The sequence below is a fragment of the Chionomys nivalis genome, chromosome 1, assembly GCF_950005125.1.
Source record: "Chionomys nivalis chromosome 1, mChiNiv1.1, whole genome shotgun sequence".
Classification (NCBI taxonomy): Eukaryota; Metazoa; Chordata; class Mammalia; order Rodentia; family Cricetidae; genus Chionomys; species Chionomys nivalis.
Genome location: NC_080086.1, coordinates 149622363 through 149649386, shown reverse-complemented (window position 1 = coordinate 149649386; position 27024 = coordinate 149622363). Strand labels below are relative to the sequence as shown.

General features: G+C 47.0%; 1 protein-coding gene across 6 annotated transcripts in view; it reads left to right on the top strand.

Annotated features, from left to right (window-relative positions):
* The window catches only part of Prkag2 (protein kinase AMP-activated non-catalytic subunit gamma 2), a 272029-nt gene that overhangs the window by 222412 nt on the left and 22593 nt on the right, over nucleotides 1-27024 (top strand). For 5 of the 6 annotated variants that reach the window (XM_057783034.1, XM_057783028.1, XM_057783037.1 and 2 more), the window contains one exon: nucleotides 18488-18594. In XM_057783034.1, the coding sequence (XP_057639017.1) occupies nucleotides 18488-18594 (107 nt within the window). The remainder of the gene's footprint in view (nucleotides 1-18487; nucleotides 18595-27024) is intronic. The other variant, XM_057783031.1, reaches the window with a different exon arrangement.

The window sequence follows — 27024 nt, the reverse complement described above, 5'->3', positions numbered from 1 at the left end:
GAAGGAGAAAGTAATGGGGGAGGGATGGGCTGTGTGTTGGGCTGGATTGTGGTTGCTTAGTCTGTTCAATGAGCCGTTTGCTTCCATCCCACTTGAGCTATCTCCTGTGGAGCTGAATTTACGACATATCACTAAGTGTCGCTCATGTCAAGATCACCCATTTGTTAACTTTCTGGTTAGTACTTGGGTCATTTATAAAGAAGTTGCTAATAAGAAATCACTGCATAAATCATGGGGCACGTTCTCTTTGAAATGGACAGAGGTCAGTGGATAGAGCGCTTGCATAGCATGCAGGAGGCCCTGGATCTGATCCCCAGCACAGCAAGGTGGTGCATGCCTGTGATCCCAGCCCATACTTGCAGGCAGGAGAGTCAGGGAGTTCTGAGTGCACTCAGCTATCTGGTGCACTCAGGTTGGTCAGCCTGAGATACTCGAAACTCTGTCTCAGAATGGAGAAAAGAAAGAAGAGGAGGTATAGGAAAGGTATCTATCCATTGTGACCACCTCAAGATGCATCTATACCCACTCTCCTGTTTTGGCTGTGTGGCGTTTGGGACCTTCAGCAAAGTAGTTAAAGCTTTATTTTTTTCCACAGGTAACTTGGACATAACAGCACCTAGCTTCTGTGATTATATGTGCATTGAATAATATGACCATAGCATTCACTAAAGTGCGCAGGATGTGGTCCAGTTCCCATAGCAGTGGTAACTGCCCTAAAGAGGATTTTTAGCCAGTTAAGCAAAACGTTGTGGCAGCTCACAGGGCCTGGTCCCCTTTTCTCTACAGTCAGCCCTGTGCCTGTGCCTGGTGGAGGTCCAGCTACTGCCCCTTTGCCAGCCGTGGTGAGCACTAGTGTTTACCTTGTGTACTTAGAATACCCTTCACGATGGTGTTATCATCCCCAAATAAAGATCCAGGCATGGTAGCTCGCACCTGTATCCCAGCACTCAGAGATGGTGCCCGAAGGAGACCCGCAAGTTCAAAGCTAGTCTGAGTGGCATAGTGAGTTCCAGGCATCCTGGGTGAGAGGAGACCCTGTCTCAAAGAAGCAAAAATCAAAAGAAGAAATAATCATAGTTTAGACTTGAGCCTGATAATATGGTCAAATACAGTGGTGGTGGTGTCTCCCATTTCCTGGCAAACAAGGTCTAAAATCCTCAGTCTTCAAAGTGGTATGTCGTTTTGTATGCTAGTACTGATTGCTGGTTGACTGTCCCTTGGTAACTTCATGGTGAGGCTAGTCACCAGGGCAGCTAAGGCAGAGTTAGAAGGTTGAGGGTTTGGACTTTAAAACCCATTCCTAGCCTCTGGGGAGGAGAAAGCAGCTTGAGGTTGATCAGCAGTGGCTAGTGATTTAATCAGTCATGCCTGCTAAATAGGCATCCATTAAAAACCCTGAAAGACAGAGAACCCAGGGAGCTTCTCTATAGCTGAATACCTGGAGGTCTGTGGAAGTTCTGCGTCTGCGCTCCTTCCTGCCTTAGTACATCCTCATGTGTGTCTTCGTGATCAACCTTTAAATGCCGCCCTCAAGAAAACTGACGGATCCCAGGGAGAGAGCCACCAGAACCTTCATTTATAGCAGACAGTCAAGGAGGTTCACACCTGGGATCTGAGACCTGCTACGTCTGTGGATCAAATGTGTCCGTCATCGTCCCCCTCCCACCCCCTCCTACCCTGGGTGGACAGAGTCCGAACTGAACTGACTAGAGAATGTAGGCCCTGTAGGCGTTGCGCTCAGTGGGCAGGGAATTCCATACGCTTGGTCACATGGAGGCAAGGGAAGAGGAAGGGGGGGGGGTAGAGATAGGAGGGTGGGAATGGAGAGAAGAAAGGAGAAGAAGAGAGAGGAATGGGCCAGTAGGAAAAGTTGCTCCTCTTCTACAGAAGGACTGATTTGCTGAAGGCCACCAGGAAAGGTAGCCACAGTTCCTGGCTGTGCAGTCTCCCTGTGCCTTGCTCTCCTTTCTACTCCGTCTGCCACTCAACTTGAGTCCCTGGTGGAAGACTGGGGTGTGGCCTCCCAGCCTCTGAGGTGTCCGTGGCTGGTGCCTGTGATGAGCCTGCAGTTGGCTTTCCCACATTATGACTTGAAATAGTCACTCCTGACAGAAGCGTCTCCAGCCCTAAGAACGGTGGCGTGCCGTGATGGACAGCAGCGGACCTCTAATGGGACCTCTGCTGCTAACCCTGACGGTGTGCATACGAGTGTGGTCCTACACTGAAACTCCAGGAGTTGCTATTGCCTCTGCTGGAATGAAGGTAGCCTTTGTCACCGAGTCTAAATGCAGAATCTCGTGGGGTTTTCTGAGGACTTGGGCGTGCACTCATCTTGAATTCCCCTGCACTGGCTGACAGAATTGATCTCACACCCTCTGGTGGTTTGCTGAATAGGTCCTTTCAGCTTTTTTCCCCTCCTAAAATCTGTTGACATGACAGAAACCGATGAAATCTCATAGAAAAGTAGCCCTGCTCAGTAAAGATGAAGCCTTGTTCTTGGAGAAAGCATTGGCACTAGTGAACCTTTGTCAAGTCTCTTCAAGAGGAGACTGAGACCACAGACCGTCAGACATCAGAGAGGCTTCTTATCAACAGACCCGTAAAAGTAGTGTAAAGGAAAGGAGCATAGGGCAGGCTGGAGAGGCGGCTCAGCAGTTAGAGTGCTTGCTGCTCTTGCAGAGGACCAGAACAAACACGCTGTCTGTAACTCCAGATCCAGGGAACCCAACACTCTCTTCTCAGCTCCACAGGCACTGCAGACACGTGGTAGGTATACAGATCAACATCTAGGCAAAACACTTGTACATATAAGACAAAACTTTCTAAAAAGAAAAGTAGGACTAGGGCGGATTTAACAAGCCTAGCCCCCATAGGCTCGTATATCTGTGTGCTTGGTCCCTGACTGCTGGAACTGTTTGCAAAGGACAGGGGGTGTAGCCTTGTTGTAGGAGGTGTGTCACTGGGGTAGACTGAGTTACCCATTGGTACTTGCCCTGTTCTACCTGCGCTTCTGGGTCAGGTGTAAGCCCTCAGTTACTGCTAGCACATATTTGAAATCCCAGGAGGTGGAGACAGTGGTCTCTGGGGCTCGCCGGTCGACCAACCTAGCCTATTTGATGAGCTCCAGACTCTGTGAGCATTGTCTCAGAAAACAGGGGGGTTAGTACCGTCAGGAACAACAACTGAGGTTGACTTTGGCCTCCAAATGCATATGCAAACTCTACACGCATACACACTGTACACACAGCACATATACTGCAAACACACTGTACGCACAGCAATATACTGTAAACACACTGTACACACAGCACATATACTGTAAACACACTGCACACACAGCACATATACTGTAAACACACTGTACGCACAGCAATATACTGTAAACACACTGTACACACAGCACATATACTGTAAACACACTGCACACACAGCACATATACTGTAAACACACTGTACACACAGCACATATACTGTAAACACACTGTACACACAGCACATATACTGTAAACACACTGTACACACAGCACATATACTGCAAACACACTGTACACACCGCACATATACTGTAAACACACTGCACACACAGCACATATACTGCAAACACACTGTACGCACAGCAATATACTATAAACACACTATACACACAGCACATATACTGTAAACACACTGTACACACAGCACATATACTGTAAACACACTGTACGCACAGCACATATACTGTAAACACACTGTACACACAGCACATATACTGTAAACACACTGCACACACAGCACATATACTGTAAACACACTGTACACACAGCACATATACTGTAAACACACTGTACACACAGCACATATACTGCAAACACACTGTACACACCGCACATATACTGTAAACACACTGCACACACAGCACATATACTGCAAACACACTGTACGCACAGCAATATACTATAAACACACTATACACACAGCACATATACTGTAAACACACTGCACACACAGCACATATACTGTTAATACACTGTACACACAGCACATATACTGTAAACACACTGTACACACAGCACATATACTGTAAACACACTGTACACACCGCACATATACTGTAAACACTGCAATACGGCGCATATACTGTAAACACACTGTACACACAGCGCATATACTGTAAACACACTGTACACACAGCACATATACTGTAAACACACTGTACACACAACACATATACTGTAAACACACTGTACACACAGCACATATACTGTAAACACACTGCACACACAGCACATATACTGTAAACACACTGTACACACAGTACATATACTGTAAACACACTGTACACACAGCACATATACTGCAAACACACTGTACACACAGCACATATACTGTAAACACACTGTACATACAGCACATATACTGCAAACACACTGTACACACAGCACATATACTGTAAACACACTGTACACACAGTAATATACTGTAAACACACTGCACACACAGTACATATACTGTAAACACACTGCACACACAGTAAATATACTGTAAACACACTACACACAGCACATATACTGCAAACACACTGCACACACAGTAATATACTGTAAACACACTGCACACACAGCACATATACTGTAAACACACTGTACACACAGTAATATACTGCAAACACACTGTACACATAGTACATAAACTATAAACACACTACTCACAGCAATATACTGTAAACACACTGTACATACAGTACATATACTGTAAACACTGTACACACACAAAATTATACATTAATAAAGGTAATTTTAAAGTAATTTTAAAAAAATCTCACTTTACCACTTTCCCTTCTAATAGAGTGTGGTACTCAGCCTGTTTGTAAGTGAATTCCATAAAACCTTGGAGACCTTGGTTATTTAAATTTTAGGGCACAGGAGTCGGGGTCGGAGAAGGCAGCAGTTAGAGGAAAGCAGAGGATCAAGTGTACACACAGGCATTTGCAGAACTGTGCAAACATAAGTGTGAGCAATTGAAAGCCCAGTGTGCTGTAGCCAAGCCAGGGCAAGGAGCCTTAAGTATATTAAGACATCTGCTGAGGAGCCTCCCCTCATCTCAAGAAATGTCGAGAGCTCTGCCCAGGGTCCTGTTCAAGATCACTAATACAGTAGAGACTGGAAAACACTGTGACGCTGCCGGCCACCAACTGCAAGGTGGTCCCTGGTCCTAAAGTCAAGCTGTTGCTTACTCTCACCCGGTTATGGTCCTTACTGTTGGATTAGTTCAGTGTCTGGGTTCTGTATTCTGGGAAGGGGGATGGGGCTGCCTGGTCTCAGTAAACAGGGTGTATAGAGTCTGAGTAATGACATCTGAAGTTGTCCTGACTTCCCCAAGGATGTGTGCACAGATACATACATGAGTGCCTGTATATATGCACACGAGCACACATAAAACCAAATCCAATTGGACAAAGCCGAGTGGTGGTGGCACATGTCTTTAATCCCAGCGCTTGGGAGGCAGAGGCGGGTGGAGGTAGTTCTCTGAGTTCGAGGCCAGCCTGATCTATAGAACGAGTTCCAGGACAGCCAGGGCTACACAGAGAAATCCTGTCTCTGGGAAAACCAAAAAAAAAAAAAAAAAAAAACCTTGGACCAGAATAAAATGCTAGCAGGGTTCCTTCTGCCCCTTTCTAAGCCCTCAGGTTATACTGATATCTAGCTTTGTCTGTGTTCATGTGTCCTAGCTTGCTTTCTGTTGCTGTGATCAAAAGCAACTTGAGGAGAAAGGGCTTACTTATTTATTTGCCTTACACTTCCACATCACAGTCCATCATCAGGGGCAACAAAGGCAGGAACTCATGCAGAACAGGAACCTGGAGGCAGAAATCGAAGCAGGGGCTATGGGAGAAAACGCAGCTGTGGGGAAGAGGGATTGGAGAGATGGCTCAGCTGTTAAAAGCACTGGTAGCTCTTCCAGAGGTCCCGGGTTCAATTCCCAGCACACACATTGCAGGTCACACCTGTTTGAGACTCCAGTTCCAGGGGATCTCACACAGACACACATGCAGACAAAACACCAATGCACTTAAAAATAAGAAAAATAAAATTCAAAATGGAAAATGCAGTCGGGTATGGTGGTGCACGCCTTTAATCCCAGCACTCGGGGGGCAGAGACAGCGTGATCTCTTGAGTTTCAGGACAGCCAGAGCTTTAAACAGAGAAACGCTATCTCAAAAAGGGGGGGGGGGGAAGGAAAGAAAGAAAGAAAAAAGAAATGAAGGAAGGAGGAAAATGCCCTACAGACTTTCCCACAAACCAATCCAATAGGCATTTTCTCAGTTGAGTTCTCTTTTCTAAAATTACCTGAGCTTGTGTCAAGCAGACAAAAAAATAAGAAAGCACATTATGTTTCCAGGTACATTAGAAAATTTGTAAGAGGCACGGGTCATCATCTCACTGATCTGCCCCTGCTGTATGTCAGCCTGACACCCAGCGTGCCTCATTCCTGCTGTGTGTCAGCCTCATTCCTGCCGTGTGTCAGCCTGACACCCAGCGTGCCTCCATTCCTGCGTGTGTCAGCCTGACACCCAGTGTGCCTCATTCCTGCTGTATGTCAGCCTGACACCCAGTGTGCCTCATTCCTGCCGTGTGTCAGCCTGACACCCAGTGTGCCTCATTCCTGCTGTATGTCAGCCTGACACCCAGGTGCCTCATTCCTGCCGTGTGTCAGCCTCATTCCTGCCGTGTGTCAGCCTCATTCCTGCTGTGTGTCAGCCTGATGCCCAGCGTGCCTCATTCCTGCGTGTGTCAGCCTGACACCCAGCGTGCCTCATTCCTGCGTGTGTCAGCCTGACGCCCAGCGTGCCTCTACTCCCACATGTCTCCCTGCTTCATTGACATCCCCATGATGGTTTGCTGCAGCAGCAACCAGTGGTGGTGGACAGGATCCTGGAGAGCGAGCAGATGCGTTCCTGGAGTGGAGGCACCTGGGAGAGGCAGGGCAAGAGGAAGATGAAGAGCTGAAAACACCAGCCAGGCTACTGCAGGGCTCTCAGCTTGCCCTCCTCTGACATTTCAGACCATGTGATGGTATGTGGGAGAGGCACACACAGCCTCTACTCGCCAGATACCAGGAGAACACCCCAACCTGCAGCAGAACCCTCTCCGGTCTCACCAGACATCCCCTTGGGGGCTTGGAGGAAGAAGAATGTGGGGCTCCTGTTTGCTGTGGGCTTCCTCCATGTTCTTCTATGAACTCCTGTATTCCTCTTAATTGTGGGGCCCACATCAGATCTTTTCTACTCTTTTTCCCCACGCTTCCAGACCTAGACCAGGCACGTGCTTTTTCTGTTCTGCTTTGAATCTATGTAATGTTGTTGAATTTATTCCACCACCCTCCGTCACTGTCTCCTGGCCCTGTCTAGAATGCCAGACACCCTGGCTTCTCACTGATAGTGTCATGTTACTCTGGAGAAAGCTATTTGAACCCTCAGCCTCAGTGTCTTCCTCTGTGGAGTGGGGCGATAGCTTACTTCCCTATGGACTCAGAGCTTGGGGTTAATGCTGGTCATGAACTGAGAGTATGGCATGAACTCAGAGTACTGAGGCTAGGCAACCACAGTATTGGTTACTGTGTATCACGGTGGTTGTTTATATTATGGTATTTGGCTGTTCTGTGCTATAGCGGCTAAGGGGCCACAGTATTGGTTACTGTGTATCACTGTGGTTGTTTATATTATGGTATTTGGCTATTCTGTGCTGTTATTCTTGGAAACATCTTCATACTTCCTACTGACATTTCAAATAGTAACAACTGGCAGAAATTTCCAATTCTTGTAGAGATACTGCAAGATGAGTCTTTTCTCATGTTCAAGACTTGAAACCAAGTTGTTGGTTTGAACCTCCAAATCCATATTTCCCCTTCCATCTATCCTCACCCTGACCCCCTCCCCCAGTGTCCTGACCTCACATCCTGTTACAGTGTGATCCCCACCCTCTAGGCACCTTCTGGACAACACTGTCTAGACAGCCTCTTCTCAGCTCCCTCTTCCGTCTAAGGATAAAAGCAGAGGATGTTGGGGCTGGGCATGACACAATGGGAGAGCACTTGTTTGAAGCTCTGGGTTCTATCCCCAGTGCTGACAAGAAAGAAAAAAACCTGCCAGCAATCGCTTCCTGGTAGTGTCTGTGGCTAGTTTGAGAATGGAGTTGAAAAACAAAAGCAACCACAGAACAGTATGTTACAGCTCACTAAGGCGCCTACAGATAGCATGTGAGCAGCAGTCCCTCAGGGATTGCTCAAGGTGAGGCTAGGATAGCTCACACCAATGCTGACGTGGTGTAGCAGCCTGTCCTGGAAGGTAGGACGGGACTGTGACTGGTGCAGCCTGGCATTTTACCCTTCCTGTGGTCCGTGTCTGAGGAGACCTGGAGAAGCTGACAGAGGGGAGGTCAGCTGTGACCCGAGACTGTCTTTTCTTTCCCCCTTTTGGTTGAGATCAACCATCGGTCATGTGTGCCCGTGCCCAAGAATGACAGGGCAGCTCTCCTTCTAGACTAATCTAGAGTTCCAGGACAGGCCTTTAATCCCAGCACTTGGGAGGCAGAGGCAGGTGGATCTCTGTGAGTTCAAGGCCAGCCTGATCTACAGAGCGAGTTCCAGGACAGCCATAAGAATTGGGTTTGGGGTGGTGCAGCCAGAGCCAGAACATGCTGTGCATCTTAGAGCCACAGCCTCACTCCTGGCAGACTGCTCCCAGCCTGAGACCACGGTCCCTGATGGTGCCATCCAGCTGGTGGCTGTAGCAGTTATTTTTTTTTTTTTCACTGCTGTGACAAAATACCAGACAAGAAGAATTAAATGAAGAAAGGTTTGTTGGGTCCATAATTTAAGGGGTCCATGTAGTCCATTGCGGCCGTGGGTGTGAGAAGCAACAGTCACACTGTGTCTGAAGTCAGGGAGCAGACAGAAGCAGAGGCTGGGGCTCGGCTCCCTTCATCCTTTTTGGGCAGTCTAAGACAGGAGGATGGTGCTGCTGCCCACATTCAGGTGGGTCTGCTCCCTTCCTTCACCTAGTCTAGCTAGTCCCTGAGGACATGCCCAGAGGTTTGTCTCCTAGGCCGTTCCAGGTCCTGTCATCTGACAGAGTTGTCCATCACAGTACTGAATTAATCAGTAGGCATTATCTCCGCACACGAGAATCCTGGAGTCCATTTCTGAGTCATCGTCTCATCGACCATCCTGCCTTTAGCTTTGATTAATGCTCACTGGGAAGCCATTGTACTGTTAGTCCCTGTTCTGGTGTCTGCTGTTTTGATCATCTTTTCACGGCTCTGCTTGACTAACACAGTGCAGTGATTATCCTCTTCATTCTCATACAATTAAGACAAAAAATGAAGCAGTGTACACATTTTTTATTTTTTGCAATCTCTTTGTAAATTAAAAGTTTGTGGAAGTTGGTTTGGGGAAATACCAGTAATTTAAGATTCCGTGAGGAACTTGGATTTGTCTAGTCAGCTATATTCAGAACTTTTAGAGTATCTATTGTGCTGGTGGGGTGGCTTAGTAGGTAAGATGACTTACTGTCCAAACATTAAGGCATGAGTTCAAATCCCCTGGAACCCACACAAAAAGCCAGGTATGACTGTATGTGCTTGTAACCCCAGCATGGGGAGGTGGAGACAGACAGATCCCAGCAGCTCTCAGGCTGTCTGTCTATCCTAGCTGCAGTGGTGAGCTTTGGGTTCAGTAAGATGCCCTGCGTCAAGACAGTAAGGCAGAGAGTAGAGTCATAGGAGAAAACACCCCATATCCTCCTAGATAGACAGATAATTTCCCTATGGTCATTATTTCTGTGACACACACCCCAAATAGCCCTCTCCAATAAAGATTTATTTATTTATTTATTATGTAGACAGTGTTCTGTCTGCATGTCTGCTGCAGGACAGAAGATGGCACCAGATCTCATTACAGATGGTTGTGAGCCACCATATGGTTGCTGGGAATTGTACTCAGGACCTCTGGAAGAGCAGTCAGTGCTCTTAACCTCTCTCCATCTCTCCAGCCCTCCAATAACATAATTTTATAAAGGCATATACTATCAACAAAGTTTATTTGCTTGCATTCTGTCTAGCTTCACCAGCGATTCTTGGGGACAGGGTGCATTCATGTCACCAAGCTCATGCGGAGGTCAGGACAACTTGCAGGAGTTCCTGCCTTCCCTTTGGGGCCCTAGGAGCCTTTGCCTGTAATCTTTTAAACCTGCTTGTTGACACTTTTGTCTCTGGCAGAACCAACGCAGGACCCCGTATTCTCACTTGCTCTTGGCCCAATTGACCTGTTCATTTTTCAGTGGCTCATGACTTAGCCAGAGGTGACTTGTGTCTGACGTTTGTGGAAACTTGCTGAATGCCCGGATGTAAAGAAAAGCGAGTCATGCTTGCCGCCCTAGACAGTTTACAGTCTCAGGGAGAACCAGGCCTGTGAATGCCGTGGGCATGCGAGGGCTCCCAGTCGGAACCCTAATGGACATGTCAGAACGGCAGCAATTAAGTGCAACTGGAAGGTGTTGTGGGAGGAAGTGCTCTTTGAGCTGGTCTTTGAAGGTGTGTTAGTGTCCTGAGGCCTCTGGAACAAGTCTGCAGTGAACAACAGAAATGGATTCTCCCACAGTTTGGAAGGTCACAGTCTGATGTAAATTATCAGCAGCCGGAAAGGCGGGAGGAGAATCTTTCTCAGGCACACCCCTTTCTGTCTGTCTCTCTGTCTGCCTTTCTCTCTCTCTCTCTCTCTCTCTCTCTCTCTCTCTCTCTCTCTCTCTGTCTGTCTCTCTCTCTTTCCCCACCTCCCATTCCCTCTCTATGCTTCTGTTATGTTCTGGCAATCCTTGGTGTCCAGCACGGTCTTCATGTTTCTGCCTGGGTCTCTTTGACCCTTCTCTCTTTTATAAGGACATGTCATGGTCCCAAGTCTAGGATGGTCTGGTCAAAGCTCCTTGCCTTGTGTAAGAGCCTGACATCTGAAAATCCCTAGCTATGAAACAACTGCATTCAGATGTTTTAAGTGACCATTCCGAGAGCTGGGTGTCACTGTTCAGTTCACAGCCGAAAGGATGCAGTAAACCACAAACAGAAAAGCACCTAGTGTGTGCACAGGCACAGTGGGACTCCAGGGAAACGCCTCTCCAAAGTCAACTTCCTGAAGACCATGCATTTCCTTTAGGATATACTGACAGGACTCCACAGCATGATATCAGGTAGGGTGGGGTGCAAGGGTTGTCACAGTAGAGGCAGACAGATGGGTTCCCGCTAGACCCCTAGGAACTTGAATAAAATGGGATCCACCGGATAGGCAGGATGGGGCTAGATGGGACAGGACGTCAAGTCCTTGAGTCCTCAAATCCAGTTTCAGAAAGAGGGATCTCATTTGCACGTATTCCCAGTTAGTATGTACCACGTTTGCGTTTAAACTTAGGTGTTGCATGGTGCCAGTGATGTTAACTTTCACGTCAAGCTGTGAGATGCTTGCTGCCTTCTGGTCTGTTCTTTAGCAGCACCTCTGGGCTGACACACAGCTCAGAGAGTAGACAGCCTCTCTCCACTTGATGAGCCAGTTCTTCAGGTACCAGTCAGAGTGTGTCTAGGCATGGTATGCAGGATACAAAAGTGAGAGTGGAGAGTTCCACGTAGTGAGGGAGGGAATTTGGAACACTCGGCCCAGAAAGGGCCTAAGTCTGGACTTCTGGCTGTCTCGGGGATTTAAATGATGTGTTCTGAGCAAGCTGCTTTGGGTGGGTATGTTCTTTGTTTGGGCTGATTTTATTTATTTATTTTTTCTGTTTAACTTCAAATTACTTATTTTCTCTCCACCCCCAAATGCAATGTGGAACTTAACCGTGATGCAAACAGTGGAAGTGACTCCTCTGAGAACCAAAAATCTGCCTAAACTCTGTTCGCCTGCCTGCCTGCCTTTGCATCCATTCCTGTGGGTGTGGCTTGTTCTCTGTATCCATGGTACTCTGTCCTCCGTCCAGACCAATGGGCATTTTATCATTTGTCTTGCCTCTTTACCATCTTGCTTAATTTAGTCATTTTTTAAAACACTGTGGCTCTTCTTCAAAAGTCAGTCTACGCGTGAGAAAAGCATCAGACTTAGTCTAGTGGTGAGGCGACCTCCAAAGGCCCTCAGAAGCTGTCGTAGGCGAGAGGCACCTAAGGAGACAGGCAGAATGCAGTGTGGAATCCTGGATAAGATCCTGTGAGAGAAACAGGGAAACTAAGGAAATCTGAGCAGTGTGGGGACTTTGGTTAGTCACTGGCTCACTCTGTGGGTTCATTACGTAAGAAGTGTACCGTGCTAATACAAGATGTTGTTCCGGCTCCCTGTGACCCAGAGGCTGCATCCAGCGTCTTTTCAGGGGGAGTCTGCCCACGCCTGGCTGTGATCGAGGAAGCACAGAGTTCTAGCAAGTCCTTTTTTCCCCCGATCGAGGTGGCTAGAAGCTGCAGGAGGAAGGCAGTTCTGGGAGGACCGTGACAGGCAGAGCCAGAGCTGACTCAGGGCTGTGTGAGACCAAATGTGAGCTGTGTGGCTCATGCAGGTGTATCAACAGAGACTGGGTACCCGAGCGGATAGGCCCAGCCTCTGAGCAACTCTACATATGACTGTTGATAGCCAGAGAGAAGTAGGCCAGATTACACAGAATCTTTGCCCAACTCCTCACCTCCTTACAGAGACCACAAGATGGAGAAGAAAATAAGGACACCGAGGAAGACGTCCCCAGCCAGGTGACAAATTTTGTGGGTCATCCACATTGGCTATCGTGTCCTTGGTGCGAGTGAGGAAAAACCCCAAGACAAGTCATCAAACAGAAGGGACATCTGTGTGGCTAGTGTGGAGGAAGGCAAGCAGGCACGGTGATTATGGGCTGTCACAGCGGGGCTCCTAAGCTAAAAGGGCATGAGGGAAAAATAAAGAAATCCTAATGTTCTTCTTTCCTTTCTGTTTCTGTGGAAAACACCGTGACCAAATCAACATGGAGAGGAACGGATTTCTTTGCCTTGCTCTTCCAAATCACAAACCATCATTGAGGAAAGTCAGGAGAGAAACTTAAGCAGGAACCCTGGAGGAACATTGCTTACTGGCTCACTCACGGGCTCATGCTTGCCTATATTCTTTATATGGACCCAGGGATGGTGCTGCCCGCAGTGGGCAGGGTCCTCCTGCACCAATAACAATCAAGACAGCTTTTCTCAGACATGCCCATAGGCCAGTCTGGCTGGGCAATTCCTCAGCTGAGGTCTTCCTGTCAGATGACTCTAGGCTGTGTCAAGTGGACAGTTAAAGCTAATGAGGACACCTAATAAGGGAAAGCTGAGAATCCTGTGTTGGGGTTGGTTTATTGTTTGTGACAGTTGTGCTGAGCCGTGGGGTGATGAATCTCAACTGTCTGCTCCTGTGGGTGGGGAGGCACCTAGGAGATTGGTAAAGCACACCTCCAGGTTTTCTGAGGTTGTTTCCAGAGAGAATTAACTGAGGAGAAAAGGTTCTTCCCGAATGTTGTGGCTGGTACCACTCCTAAGCTGGGGTCCAGAGGGAATAAAAGGGAAGTCTGCACAGGGCCTGCTCTCTGGCTACCGGGAGTTAAAGTGCTGTGCTTCACATGACTATGCTGTATCACAGATCACATGGGCAGCTTCCCATGTACTATACTCCAAAACTGAGCCAGAACACATCCTTGGTCCTTTCAGTTCAGCCTTTCACCACAGTGACACAACAGTAACTAATAGGGACGAGACTGGAGAGGTGCCTCGGAAGTTATGAGCTCTGGGTGCGCTTCCAGAGGACCCTGGTTCAGTTCCCTGCACCCACACAAGGCCACACACCACCACCTGTGACTCCAGCTCTAGTGAATCCAGCACGGCACTCATGCACCCCGCACATACACACACTCACACACTCACATAAATAAAACTTTAAAACATTCTTTAAGTAACTGACACTTGAGGTCTGCTCTGGAGAAGCTGGGCTGACCATCCCGACACTGTTTTCCAAGCCTTTGGAACAGTGCTGTGGAGAATATGAATGTGTTGGCGATGCCAGCTGGGAAACTCTGGAGCTCAGCAGGCTTTGCTGCTGGGAGCTCAGAGCACCAGAAGGCCAGTAGGAATTGGATTTGAGACCATATTACGTTCCAGCGAAGAACTTGTCTCTGCCTTTCTATGCTCTGAAGACTGGAAGCCCGATGGAGGAAATTTCAAGGCAGCACAGTGTTCAGCTGTGGCACAGCTGCTCTTAGCCAAATTTATAATCAAAATTTGAGCAAAACCCAGAGCAGAAATTTGAATGACTCTCAGCCTGCCCGGAAGAGGCATTTTCATAAGGGCGGAGTCAAGGAATGTGTGGCAGCTTTGCAGCCGCGACTGCACTAGAACCAGAGAGCAGACTGGCCTTGATTTCAGAGACCACCTGCCTCTTCCTCCCGTGCACCCCCAGCTTGCTTTTGAAATTTTGCAAGTGCTCATAGTTGAGTTTGCCTTGAGCCTTGAGTCTGGGAAGAGACTTGAGCTTTAATTATTTTGAGCCTTTTAGAGGTCAGTGGTGGAATGTCTTGGCTTTAGGAGGAGTGTTTATGTGTCCAGTTGGCAAGAGGTGTTCTTACGATAATTCATCTTAGTTTAATTTTTATTTATTGTGTGTGCATGAGGTGGAGCAAGGAACACATACCGTGTGTGTGTGTGTGTGTGTGTGTGTGTGTGTGTGTGTGTGTAGATCAGAGAACTTTGAGGGCTTGGTTCTCTTCTTCCACTTTTATGTGGCTTCCAGGCATCAAATTCAGGTCACTGGGCTTTGGTGGCAAACTCCTTGGCTGTTGAGCCCTGTGACTGTTAATTGCCAACTTTCACTAGCCATGAAACACCACACCTCCAAGTGTGTCTGTGTGGGCATTCTGGAGAGGATTAACCAAGAGGATGGACCTACTCTGAATGTAAGAACCAGTGACTCAAAGGAGAAAGGAACTGGCTGGAGAGATGGCCCAGCCATTAAGAGCACTTACTGCTCTTCCAGAGGACCCCAGTCAGTTGCTAGTACCCACACTGGACAGCTCACAACTGCCTGGATACAGGCAGTTTATGAGGCTTTCCTATCACCTCATTGAGGCCTGACCAAGGCCCTCCCCCTTGTGTCTATCTCTCCATAGGAAATGGGCTCCAAAGAGCCATTGCATGTACTAGGGATAGATCCTGGACCCACTGTCAGTGGCCTCATAAACTGCCAATTCACTCACTGTCACCTGCATTCAGGGGGTCTAGTTCGGTCCCGTGCAGGTTCCCCAGCAGTCAGTCCAGAGTCCATGAGTGGGTTACCCCATCATGGTCTTGATCCCTTTGCTCATATTATATCACTCCTCCCTCTCTTTGACTGGACTCCGGGAGCTTGGCCTACTGGTTAGTTGTGGATCTCTGCGTCTATGCCCATCAGTTACTGGATGCAGGTTTGACAGTACAGTAGTCCTCAGTGTGATTACAGGAAGGCCAGTTCAGTCCCTCTCCACTATTGCCTAGGGTTCCATCTGGAATCATCCTTGTGTATTCTTGGGAGCTTCCCTATTGCCAAGTTTCTCGCTAACCCCATAATGGTTCCCTCTATCGAGATAATTCTTACCTCACTCTCCCTCTCTGTCCATTTGACTTTTCTATCTGAGGGAGTAAAACTTAACTCTGGGGCTGGCAAGTGGAGCAAAACGTAACTCTGGGGCAGGTGAGAAAGGGAAAAGCACACACACTCAATTTCAGGGTCTCTCATTGCTCTCTTCTCTCTTTTGTTTCTTACCTCTATTAAGATATATCCCTTCTGTGTGTCCTTACAGCTTATATACCCCAGCAAGATCTTTCAAGCACTGTAAGAATTACAGTGTGACTACAATCTGTTTTCTGAATGAATAATTACAATGAATACCAATAAAAACTGTTTTCCATATGTCTTACATGATTAAACATTTTACATATTAGAGGTGAAAAACAAATACGCAAGAACCCACGTGCATTCATTTCCAAACAGCTTGCTATAGATTAACAGAGGATAAGCAAGCAAGACATCTTTCTCAGTGTTTTTACTGGCAGAGCTGCATTTTGTGGTTACAAAGAAAGGATCAATCAATTTATTATTTATCTCAAAAGGTAATTTATTAAAAAAAAATCTTAAAAGAATCACAAATCTAAAATTTTATATATGTAAAACAATTAGTCAGCTCTAGTTTAAATCCTCAGGGTGCATACCTGCTCTTCCAGTCTCTTTATCTCAGGAAGCTGAGGGCAGAAATGGGTACAAAGAATTACTCAGCACTTTTGATCACCAACCCATCTATAGCATTCTCGTCAGCCAATAATAACCGGACTGTCTTTGTTCCTACTTCCTGACCTCAATAAGTCCCTCACCCAACCATTAGAAATGTACCTTTCTAAACTTTAAATTGTTCCCCAAGATTTTCTTCCTTAAAGCCATTAGCAGAAACCCCCTAACCTAACCTTACTAACAAGTCTACATGTCTAAATTCTTTCTAAAGGTGGTGGCTGAATCATTCATCTGCTCCAGCAGCAATGCTTGGAGGAGCCAATCATTGTTATTTTAAGTACCAGTAACACTGCCCAGTGAGGGGCTGGGAACACCGAGAGTTTTCACACAGCCCATGAGGGACCAAGGCAACAATTAGAGCTGTGCTCCGAAGAAGCGTGGTGTCCTCGGGACACGTAGTGCTCGGGGCTCTGCCTCTCCAAGGCTCACGCAGGCATGGCTTTGCCACGAGCTGCAGTGCTGCCTGTTAGTCCCCTCGCATGGCCCCGACACAGAACCTTCCTGGCTTCCGTCCTGGCACTTTCAATGTTGCTGTTCTTCCTGGGTGGGGCCCCATTTTTGTGGTAGATAAATATTTCAAGAAAAGATAGCAACACACTGACTCACTTCTCCATGCTGTCAGCCGTCACCAGTTTTGAGCCCTCATAAACCCACACCTTGTCCTTGGTGGTGTGCTTGATAGTGTGAGGACAGCAGACGCGGTCACTGTATTGTTCCTTGTGGAGGGCCACAGCCCCAGCCCCTGACATTGGTAACGGTGGCTGACATATGCAGTCCTTTTTCTCTAACCCTGTCCTCCTGGTTCACCATCTCTGCCCACGGGCATTTGGTAGTCATGCTCAGGGCAGAAAAAAACTACAGGTAATGCCCCGGGAATAACCCTTGACCCCTGAGGCATGGGCGCTGTCGCCTGCAGGAAGTCAGATCTATACCCCGCCTCTCAGCATTCCCCGTCACATCTGTGCCTCCAGTTATGTCGAACTGTGACCTGCTCACGGGTGCAGCCTTATTTTGAGGGTTTTTCTCTATTCCTTCTCTGTCTCGCTTACCCCTTGGTCTTAGAGTCAGCTTTGGGAAGAACCTGCAGCAAGCCATATGCTGTAGGTGTTTGTAAACTGGGTTAATTGATCCATTGCTTGAGTAAGAGTCCGATCATTCAGAGAAATTGGCCAGGAAGGAAAATCGAGTTTAGAATGCACAATCTGTGTTAACAAGATAGAAAATGAAAGCTGATGAGAAAAATAGACCAGTGCTTTCAGAGATAGAAGCCATGGAGACTTCCTGCCTGCCCAGCTCAGAGGCAGGGTAGGGATGGAGCACCCACTGTGTGAGGAAAGAGGATGAAACCTCTCATTGTCTGCCTGTCTCTACAGCTACACTGGGCCCTGCCTGCTCGCTGGTGGCAGTGTGGGGTAGTGATGGGGCAAGGGAAGTGGCAGTTAGCCAGATCAAAGTATTAGGAAATGCCACAGGAGATGTGTTACTTTGAGTGCTAATTTTTAAAATAAGATTGTTTTATTTTGTGTGTATGAGTGTTTTACCTACACATATGTAAATTCACTACATGGACGCAGTGCCTGCAGAGGTCAGGCAAGAGTGTCAGATCTCCAAGAATTAAAAATGGTTGTGAGCTACCATTCGGGTCCTAGGAACAAAACCCAGGTCCTCTGCAAGAGCAACAGGCGGGAGTTCTTAACTGCTCAGAGCCTGAAGGCAAGCGTGCTTGCTATTCCAGACAACGTCAGCTCTGTCCAGAACACCCACTCCGCACCCGGAAGAAGCACAGAGGGAACCATAGAGGAGGATGCTCACTAACTGGCTCGCAGAATGGCTTCTACTCAGCTAGCTCACTTAAATAGCTAGACCTAGAAATGGTGCTTTATTTGCTATACAAATAAAAGATATGGGACTTTTCCAAGTAGACTCTTTACTTTTTCCTAAGTAGAAAATCATATCATAGGCAAATAAATTGGGGGATTTCTTTTCAATCTGTAGACTGCCCCCCCCACCCGCCAGCCACACCTTGTCCTATTTACTGACCCTGAACAGAAGCAGCAAGAGTGGATACCCTGTTCTCATCAAGTATTAGCAGTGGGTCTTCCGCATGCCCATTCTCTGTCGGCTGAAAGGGGAGTTGTTTATTATAACTAACCCATTGCTTTCCTTTTAGCAGAAGACTCAGAAAGTGGCGTTTATATGCGATTCATGAGGTCACACAAATGTTATGACATCGTTCCAACCAGTTCAAAGCTTGTTGTCTTCGACACTACGTTACAAGTGAGTATATCCGGCTTCCGTGAACTTGTGGTAGCTTGTTGGGGCAGCCGCTTGCCTGGATCCAATTCAGCAATGGCAGCGGTCTTGGATGAACTCCTTCCACGAATCAGACCTTGGGCTGAGGTTTCATCTGTATCCCCATGGTAACTGTGTAAGGAACATGCTATTGCTAAGCTCATTGTACTGATACAGAAACTGAATTCTAGCTAAACATAAATCAAAATTTAATCCACAGACTCCTCATCCCCTAGCTGGTGTGGTAAAGTGTGAATTTGAACCCAGGCTTGTCTGCTGTGGATTGGAGCCCTAAGCCAATGTGTACTGAACTTCTCCCTCACTGGTGGCTGATTGCCTTTATTGGTTATTAAATAAATTTATGGTTGATATTAGAAAAGATGTTGAGGTGTATAATTTTTTTGCAAAAGAACCTTATTGGTCTGATCCAGTAGGAAATTTGAACCTGATTATTTTTCTATTAAAATTGTGTTTATTGCTTACTTTTTGCCAATATGGATAATAATTTCATATGAAAGTTATAATTTATATGTTCTAAGTATATGTTCTATATCTATATGTTCAGTGTAATAATCAAGTTACATTCAGTGTATATGATGTATATATATAATATATACCTGCACATATATGGATGCACACAGATACACCACATCACCAAGATTGTCTTCACTTGTGTTCCAAGACGTAGATACTGAGCCAAGAACTGTGGGCAGGTGGCTTATGACGGATGTGCTGTCAGGAAAAAAACCCAAACATATGGGAAGAGAGACCACCCCAAGAAGCCAGCAAGGGTGTGATTTCAACAACGGCCTGTGGGGGGCAGCCTCAGCCTGAACCCCCGATGGAACCCTGAGCTCCCAGAAGAGTTTATCCCCAGCCTCTTGTATTCTGCATCCAGTGCTTACACTTTAGAGGAAACACCAGACCCTTGGAGCCATCTTCCTGCCTTCCGACCCTGCCACATGGTACCAACAGGAAGACAGAAGTGATTTTTGCTTTTGCTTAATTGCATTTCCAACTTTTTTTTTTTTTAAAATTTATGGAAATACAATTGGTTTTATAACTGGGCTTCAAGGCCTGGCAGCTGGTAGGTTCTCGTTGAAGCAGGTCCCTTTACGCACCTAAGATTCTTTGATTCTTAGTCATAGGACAGAAAGCAAACTCGTGATTATAATAGGGAAGGTGGGTCTAAAAAGTCATTCTAAGAAATGTCTCTACAGCTATTGCTACAAATTTCAGTATTTAAATAACTAGACATTCTTCATAGTGGTAGTGGTGGCGGCGGCGGCGGCGCACGCCTTTAATTCCAGCACTCAGGAAGCAGAGAAGCAGAGGCAGGAGGATCTCTGTAAGTTCAAGGCCAGCCTGATCTACCAAGCAAATCCCAGGGCAGCCAGGGCCACACAGAGAATCCCTGTTTCGAGAAACCAAAACCAAAACCAAACAAAAAAAGGAATAAAAAGCTAGACGTCCTGAGGCCCCACAATAAACTGCTGGCTCAGCCCCTTACTCCCTCACCCCTGCCTCCCCCACACTTTCTCGACCCTTCACATTTACAGAAGCAGCCACAAGAGCCAGTCTGCTGTTTACCTAGATTTTATTGTGCCCTGGGGTTGGCGCTCTTTGGAATTAAGAATTTAGCCAAGATGAGTAATCTGAGAAAAATGTGATGCTTTCCGGATGCCCAAGGTCAATAATTCAGTAACCAAAGCCATGTGTATATCCCGTCCCAGAAGTGATTTATCCTGCAAGACTCCGAGCTTGGAGGGAGCTGGGATTTATGAACAAGAGACAGAGCATGCTGGTGGTGGTTAGAGCAGAGGGAAGATGTACTTGGAGATCTTGACTAACTGCAGCAGCTTTCCTTGACACACCCCTGAGAGCGGAAAGGGGGGGGGGGCAAAGCAGCAGAACAAGCTATTCCCGAAGGCCTGCTGGGTGAATGACTTCTAAAGTGGACACATCACAGAATTCTGTAATGCAGCCATTAAGAAAGAGCAAGGCATAGTAGTACAGGCCTAGATTCCCAGCACTTGAGAGATAGAGGCAGGAGGATCAAGAGTTCAAGGTCATCCTCAGTATGTAGTAAGTTAAAGGCTAACCTGGGCTACTTGAGAGGAGAGGAGTGTAGTTAGGCTTTTCTTTGGGCCTACAGTTCACAAAAAAAAAACCCAGAGGTTATAATTAATATAAATAGTAATTCATATTAATTATGAAAGGTCAACCTTAGCTTAAGCTTTTTTCTAACTAGCTCTTATAACTTAACTCAGTTCTCTTAATTTACCTTCTGCCTCATGGCTTTATTACCTCATCTTTTTACTGCCCATTCTGCTTGCTCCGTGTAGCCTGGAATCTCTGCCCTCTTCTTCCCAGCATCCTCTCTGCATGGACATCCTGCCTAGCTGTTGGCCGCTCAGCTTTTTATTAAACCAATCAGAGTGACATATCTTCACAGTGTACAAAAAGATTATTTCACAACAGAGGAGAGAAGAGGAAGAAATTTGTTAAAAAACTATGTTTTGTTCTGTTTTTTAAAAGGGAGATACTGAACAGCATGTGTAATAACCACAGCTCTCAGAGACTCTGGCTCTGGTAAGCCAAAGTCAGCCATCTCCAAGGAGACTTCAAGGCCAGGGGATAGCACTGGCGAGCAAGACCAGAGTGAAACTGGGACGCTATGTCCCCCTGAAACAAAGGAGGAGGGGCATTCTTGCTTCAGGCTTTCCAGCTTGGGTCTCTCAAGACCCACTCTAGCACCTCCAGACCCCCAAAGTTTAATACTGTCATTAACTGAAGGCTCCAAGTCTCCCCTTTCCATCTCTCCGGCCTGAAGAAGCAAAAATCAGATACAGTATGGGATAGTGCCCACTAAGGATTCTCATCACCAACACACGATGGAGTGGTCCGTCGTGCTGCCCGTGGCCATTGTGAGACATATCCATAGGTCAGCCATTTCCACTGCCAGCACTCCTGACCAAGGAAGACACTGCAGGCATTGGGGTCACCTCAGGGAAGGCAAACACTGTCTCCACCTAACAGTAGAGTGCCACCATGCACACCAGCAGCAAGCTCAGGAGTTGAGGAATGCTGAGGTTGAGCTGCGTGGCCTTTCGACATCCCATGGTTAGTTGTTGAGTCTCCATCAGGGCCCAGCAATGAGCCGTTTCCCAAGTGGAAAGAGTTGTCTTAGGGGATGGCTGCGACAGGATGTTTTCCTGGTGTGGATTTCTTATTGAGGGAAGCACTGTGCAGCATTCTGAGCACTGGCCTTGCTGTGGCATAGGCCCAGCAGAAGAGCAGCTGGACTTGCTGCTCAGGCTAAAATCCCAGTGAAAATTGCTTTTAGAGCCCCTCAGAGCCAGTGCCATCATAGCACACGGAAATGTCTACCTGTGGCCTCCAGAAGACCCCCTTAGAGTCCTGTGGTGGCAGGTAGTGTCCTTCCAAAGGTTCATCAGCCTCTGAGTGTCCCCCGGGATGCTCTCCTTGTGTGATTTCCTAACCTGATAGTCAGAAATTCCAGAAACCTCCTATTCGGCTGAAGTCAACAAGCCGCGGGCGAACTTGGGCAGTGTTAGGATCACACACTCTAGAACAGAGGAGACAGCCACAGCCCAAGCCTGCAGCCCCACTGTGCTTTTGGTGACCTAAGCGTAAGCTGACATGCTTCTTGTCAGCTTGAGACCCAAGACCCCCACCCTCACTAGAGGACTGGAGTGGTATTTTATGGTCAGAACCAATGTCCAGTTCCTCACGTCCCTGTTTGCAAGTCCCATGGGGAGGGCACCACGCAGGAAACTGTATGTTAAAATGGCATGACCACTGCCCAGTGCTGTAAGTGAGCTGACCCAGCCTGAAGGACAGGATTCTCATTATTTGATGACCCAAGTCAGGCTTTTGACCACTAGACTTCTTGTTAAGTAACTAAAATGAGAAAGTTGGGTCAGTTTCATTCCTGGGGACATTAACCAGGGAGCTGCCACCAGAGATCCCTGTGGAGGCGGAGCATTCTAACTCCCCCTCCTCCCTGGCTGCCCTGGTACCTGCACCTGCCTTGGCGTGACTCCTGCACTGGCCTTCTGCTGCCTGGGAATACCAGTCCCGTAAAAACCAGACACTGTCTGCATAGTGGGACAGCGCTGCCCCCAGTTAAGGCACAGGCATTCTTCTACAGCTCAAAGAGAGTGTCCTGGGCTCCAGACATGCAGATTGCCCTCGAGGCGTCAGCCAGTGTTCCTGTCTTAGTTGTTCTGTAGGAGTGACAGTATCAGAGCCTCCCTTCACATGGCCTTAACATGCCCTGAGTTTAGCCATTGAAGAGCTAGAGCCTCCCCTAGCTGCACAGGCCAAGTATTAAATGAGTCCCCCTGCAGCAGTCTGCTTCACTGGTTGAGTGTTAAATTTGGCCTGTTCTCACACATTCTTTCCACATTTCTGCAGATGTAAGATAGCAAGATGTTACAGTGATTTCTGTGTGTAAGCTATTTCCTGCTGTGGGGCATGGTGAAACCTGTCCCCAGCAAGAAGGTGGGAAGGCTGACCAGGACTGTCGTGAGAAGAGGGAAGCATGTGCCATGTTCACCCAAGAAAGCTTGTCACAGGATTCCTAGCAAAGGAAGATGATTCTTGCACAGTGGTCAGCCAGCCGTGAGAGGCCAAGAGAAAGGCCAAGATTCCGGAATGTGGCAGCCAAACCTGTAGTGCCAGCAGAGGCAGGAGAATTGTTGCAAATTCAGTCCAGTCTGGTCTACACGGCAAGACCATCTCAAAAAAGGGGGGAGGGGTAAATACACACACACACATACACACACACACACATCATCATCATCATCATCATCAGATGTGAAATAAAAGGCTCTAGCCAGAAGAGGGATGCACAGTATAATTATAATTTGAGATGAAAATTAAAATGCACAAGGTAATTAGGATACTCCATATTCTCAAGACTAGAAGAAAAGGAAGAACTGAGCCCCTTGCTCAAGTTCCCTGGTGTGGCTGGAGGAAAGTGGAACCTTTCTCCTCAGCCTGTGGCGCTTCTCTTGTCAAGGAAAATGATCGTGAGCTGGAAAGGGCGAAATAAGTTAGAGGAAGATCATTTAGAGATTGTGGAATGTCTCTGAACAAAACCGAGTCTGATTTCTGCCTAGATGCATCACATCCTGATACAATAAGAGAAGGTAGAGATCTCATCAGACCCTGTGTGATGTTGGAGGCCATGTGGAAGACAGACCTGATAACAAGGAAAGGAAAAGGAGTGGACTCCCCCAGCAGCGTGAATGGAGCCTCTCACGCATTCCTGGCACACCCGTGTGCACACACACACAAAACAGTGCTTGAGCCAAGTGTGGTTTGTGCATACCTGTGATCCCAGCACTTGCCATGTTGAGGCAGGAGGATCAGAAGTTTTAGATGAGCCAGGACTACAAAACCCTGGCTTTAACAAACATGAATTAGTGCTATTTGGTTTCTTCTTCAGTGACTAATTTCAGGCCCTGGGGACACTTGTACCTGAAGTACATAAGAGCAGGGTGGGGAGGAGGCTAGACAGGCTTGATCAGAGAAGTCATCATGAGAAAGCAAGAATTTCCTCATGCTTTTGAGTAGTCAAAATGTGTGAATATTGACATTAAACCCCATGGAACTGACTCAGTGGTTAAGCACATTTGCAGGATTCCTAGCACCCACATGGCAGCTCACAACCACCTGCAATGCACATACATACATGCAGGCAAAATGCTATATACATAAAATATTTTTAAAAAACTTAAGCTCCCACTTTCATAGTTTTCTTCTGCTGGGTGAGTGTTTTCCCAGTTTTTAATGTCAAACATAAAACCACATTGAACATCTTTAGTTCGAGGAATCCCACTCCCCAAATAATCCAGGAGAAACAAGCTAAAGAGCCGATGGTAGGGATGGTTTCATGATTCCTGATATGAGCTGTGCTTAAACACTGTCTGGGGGTGACCATTGCCGTGGTGAAACACCATGACCGAAGCAGCTTGGGGAGGAGCGGGTTTGTTTCTCACAGTTCCCTGTAACAGTCCATCACTGAGGGCAGTGAGGGCAGGAACCCGCAGGCAGGAGCTGATGCAGAGACCATGAAGGAGCGGCACTTGCTTTCCTAAAGAACCTGGAACCACCAGCCTAGGATGGCACCACCTACAATGGAATTAAGGAAGTTTCCTACAGGCTTGCCTACAGCCTGTTCTGTGGAGACCCAAAAGTGCAGGCCCATTTCCACCTTGTCTGATGGTCAGAGAGTTTAGAGATTGACAAACGCAGTTACACACGGCCCAACTCAGGATGTGACAGCTCGGTTCTATTGAAATTAAGATAGCACCGTGCCGTCCCGACAGGTGGTCAGGATGTGCAAACGGACTTCTGCTCCTTCTTTTGTAACTATGAGGTCACCTGGGGAAGGGCGGTCTTCAGAACCTGTGACCTAGGCAGCTTTGCTACCTAGACTATAGAATGCTAATGATTTCATGTCTCAGAGTGATAAAGCTATTGACTGTGTGAGTTATCCTATGTATCATGTTAACAAAGTCTTTTGTTACCTTTCCCCCCTCCCCAATTTATGTTGGGTATAAAAGTTGTGAAAAAAATAAACACAGGTAAATTTTAGGATTTCAGTCATTGGAATGCCTTCCTGATACTTTCTGTGTTTTCTGTCTTATTATTTTTATACGTCTTTGTATTCTTTACTTCTATTTCTTCAATTCCCACGCCCCTACCTTGGTAAGAAGTGTTTTGGTCAAGGCCGGTCCTCGACCCTGTTCTTATGGAGGCATTTTCTTGAGGTTCTCATCTCTCGGATACTTTTTTGCTTGTGTCAAGTTGGTGTGTAGCCAGCACAAACACATCACTTAAAATAGTGCTGGTGGGGGCCAGCAAGATGCCTGCCACCAAGCCCAGTAACCAGAGTTCGATCCTCAGGTATCGAGGTAGGAGAGACCTGACTGCCACAGTTGTCCTCTCTGACCTCCACATGTGCACATGGCGTGAGCTGTCCCCTTACACACACAACAAATGAATGTAGTAAAAAATAATAATTCTCATGTTAGATAAGACTTAAAAGAATATGTTTGTTTAACTGAGACAGAATACCCCAGATAAACAACTTTCAAGGGAAGAGCTTGGTTATGACAGTTCCCTGGGTTGCCACTGTCACTCTTCCTGGTTCCGTTGGGACTGTGGCAACATGGGGCATCATGATGAGAGCAGGTGCTGGAGGAGGCCTGTTCACCCCGTGGTGGGAAGCAAAGAGGCAGAAGAGAAGGGAAGGACCCAGAGTGGAGAACTACCTGGAATCCTAAACCCAGAAGAGCCTGAGGCAGACAGCCACAAGTTCCGGACCAGCTTAGGCTACACAGGGAGACATAGGGTCCCAATGTCCTCTTCAGGGCGACTCCCCAGTGGCCTAGCTTCCTTCCACACAGACGCTTGGGAACCACTCCAGGGTCCACACTAGAGCAACAGCCCTGAATAATGTTTTAATGTTGCATTTGCATTTCTTGATTATTAATGATCGTAGAATGTTTTTCCTGTTCGCATTTGCTGTTTCGAGGATTGCTTTGAGCCCTGAACTTTTGGCTCTTAATAAATCAAGTATGGCACCTTACAGTATCCCTAAGGGTGTGTGTTAGAGTCGAATAGAGTGCTGTGTGTTAACACCACACGGCGCCTGCGCTGTCACGGCCCCAGAGCCATGTTTGTCTCTAGTGCTGTAAAGTGCAGCTGTAGCTGTCTGCCTGTCTTGCTCATCTTTGGGGGAGGGGGTGGGAAAACGTCATTTGTTGCGATTTCTAGGATAATGACTAATTATCATTTCAAATAATCCAGTGTAACTGTTTCAAGTTAATCATCAATCACACGTGGGAGAAATTAAGCTGATATTTAATTATTTTGTACGATTTTAATTATAGAAAATCTGTGTATGCAAGAATATTTAGTTACAGCAAAGGAAAAAGATTGAAGTTAATTGTCTTTCAGTTTCAAAAAAATAATCCCCACTGCCTCTACCAGGCTACGTGCAACCCAGAGTATATTGCTCTGAATGCAGCTGAACACAAAATTGTAAATTTACTTAAAATCTTATGAGGATTTGCCACAAGTATGAGGAGCTGAGTTCAAATCCCCAGGACCCATGTAAAAAGCTGGCCTTGATAGTATGTGTCTGTGATCTGTTGCTCCCATAGTGAGGTAGGAAGCACAGAAAGAGGATCTGTGGAAGCCTGTCAGTCAGCTAGTCCAGTGTATGTAGCAGCCGGCCATAAAGAAGACACCTGCCCCAAACCAAGGTGGAAGGCCAGGATCAATGCCAACATATGAAGTTGTCTTCTGACCTTCAGACATGTACCCACACTCGTGCACGCCTGCTCTACACACATGTACATGTACCTACAAAAGAAA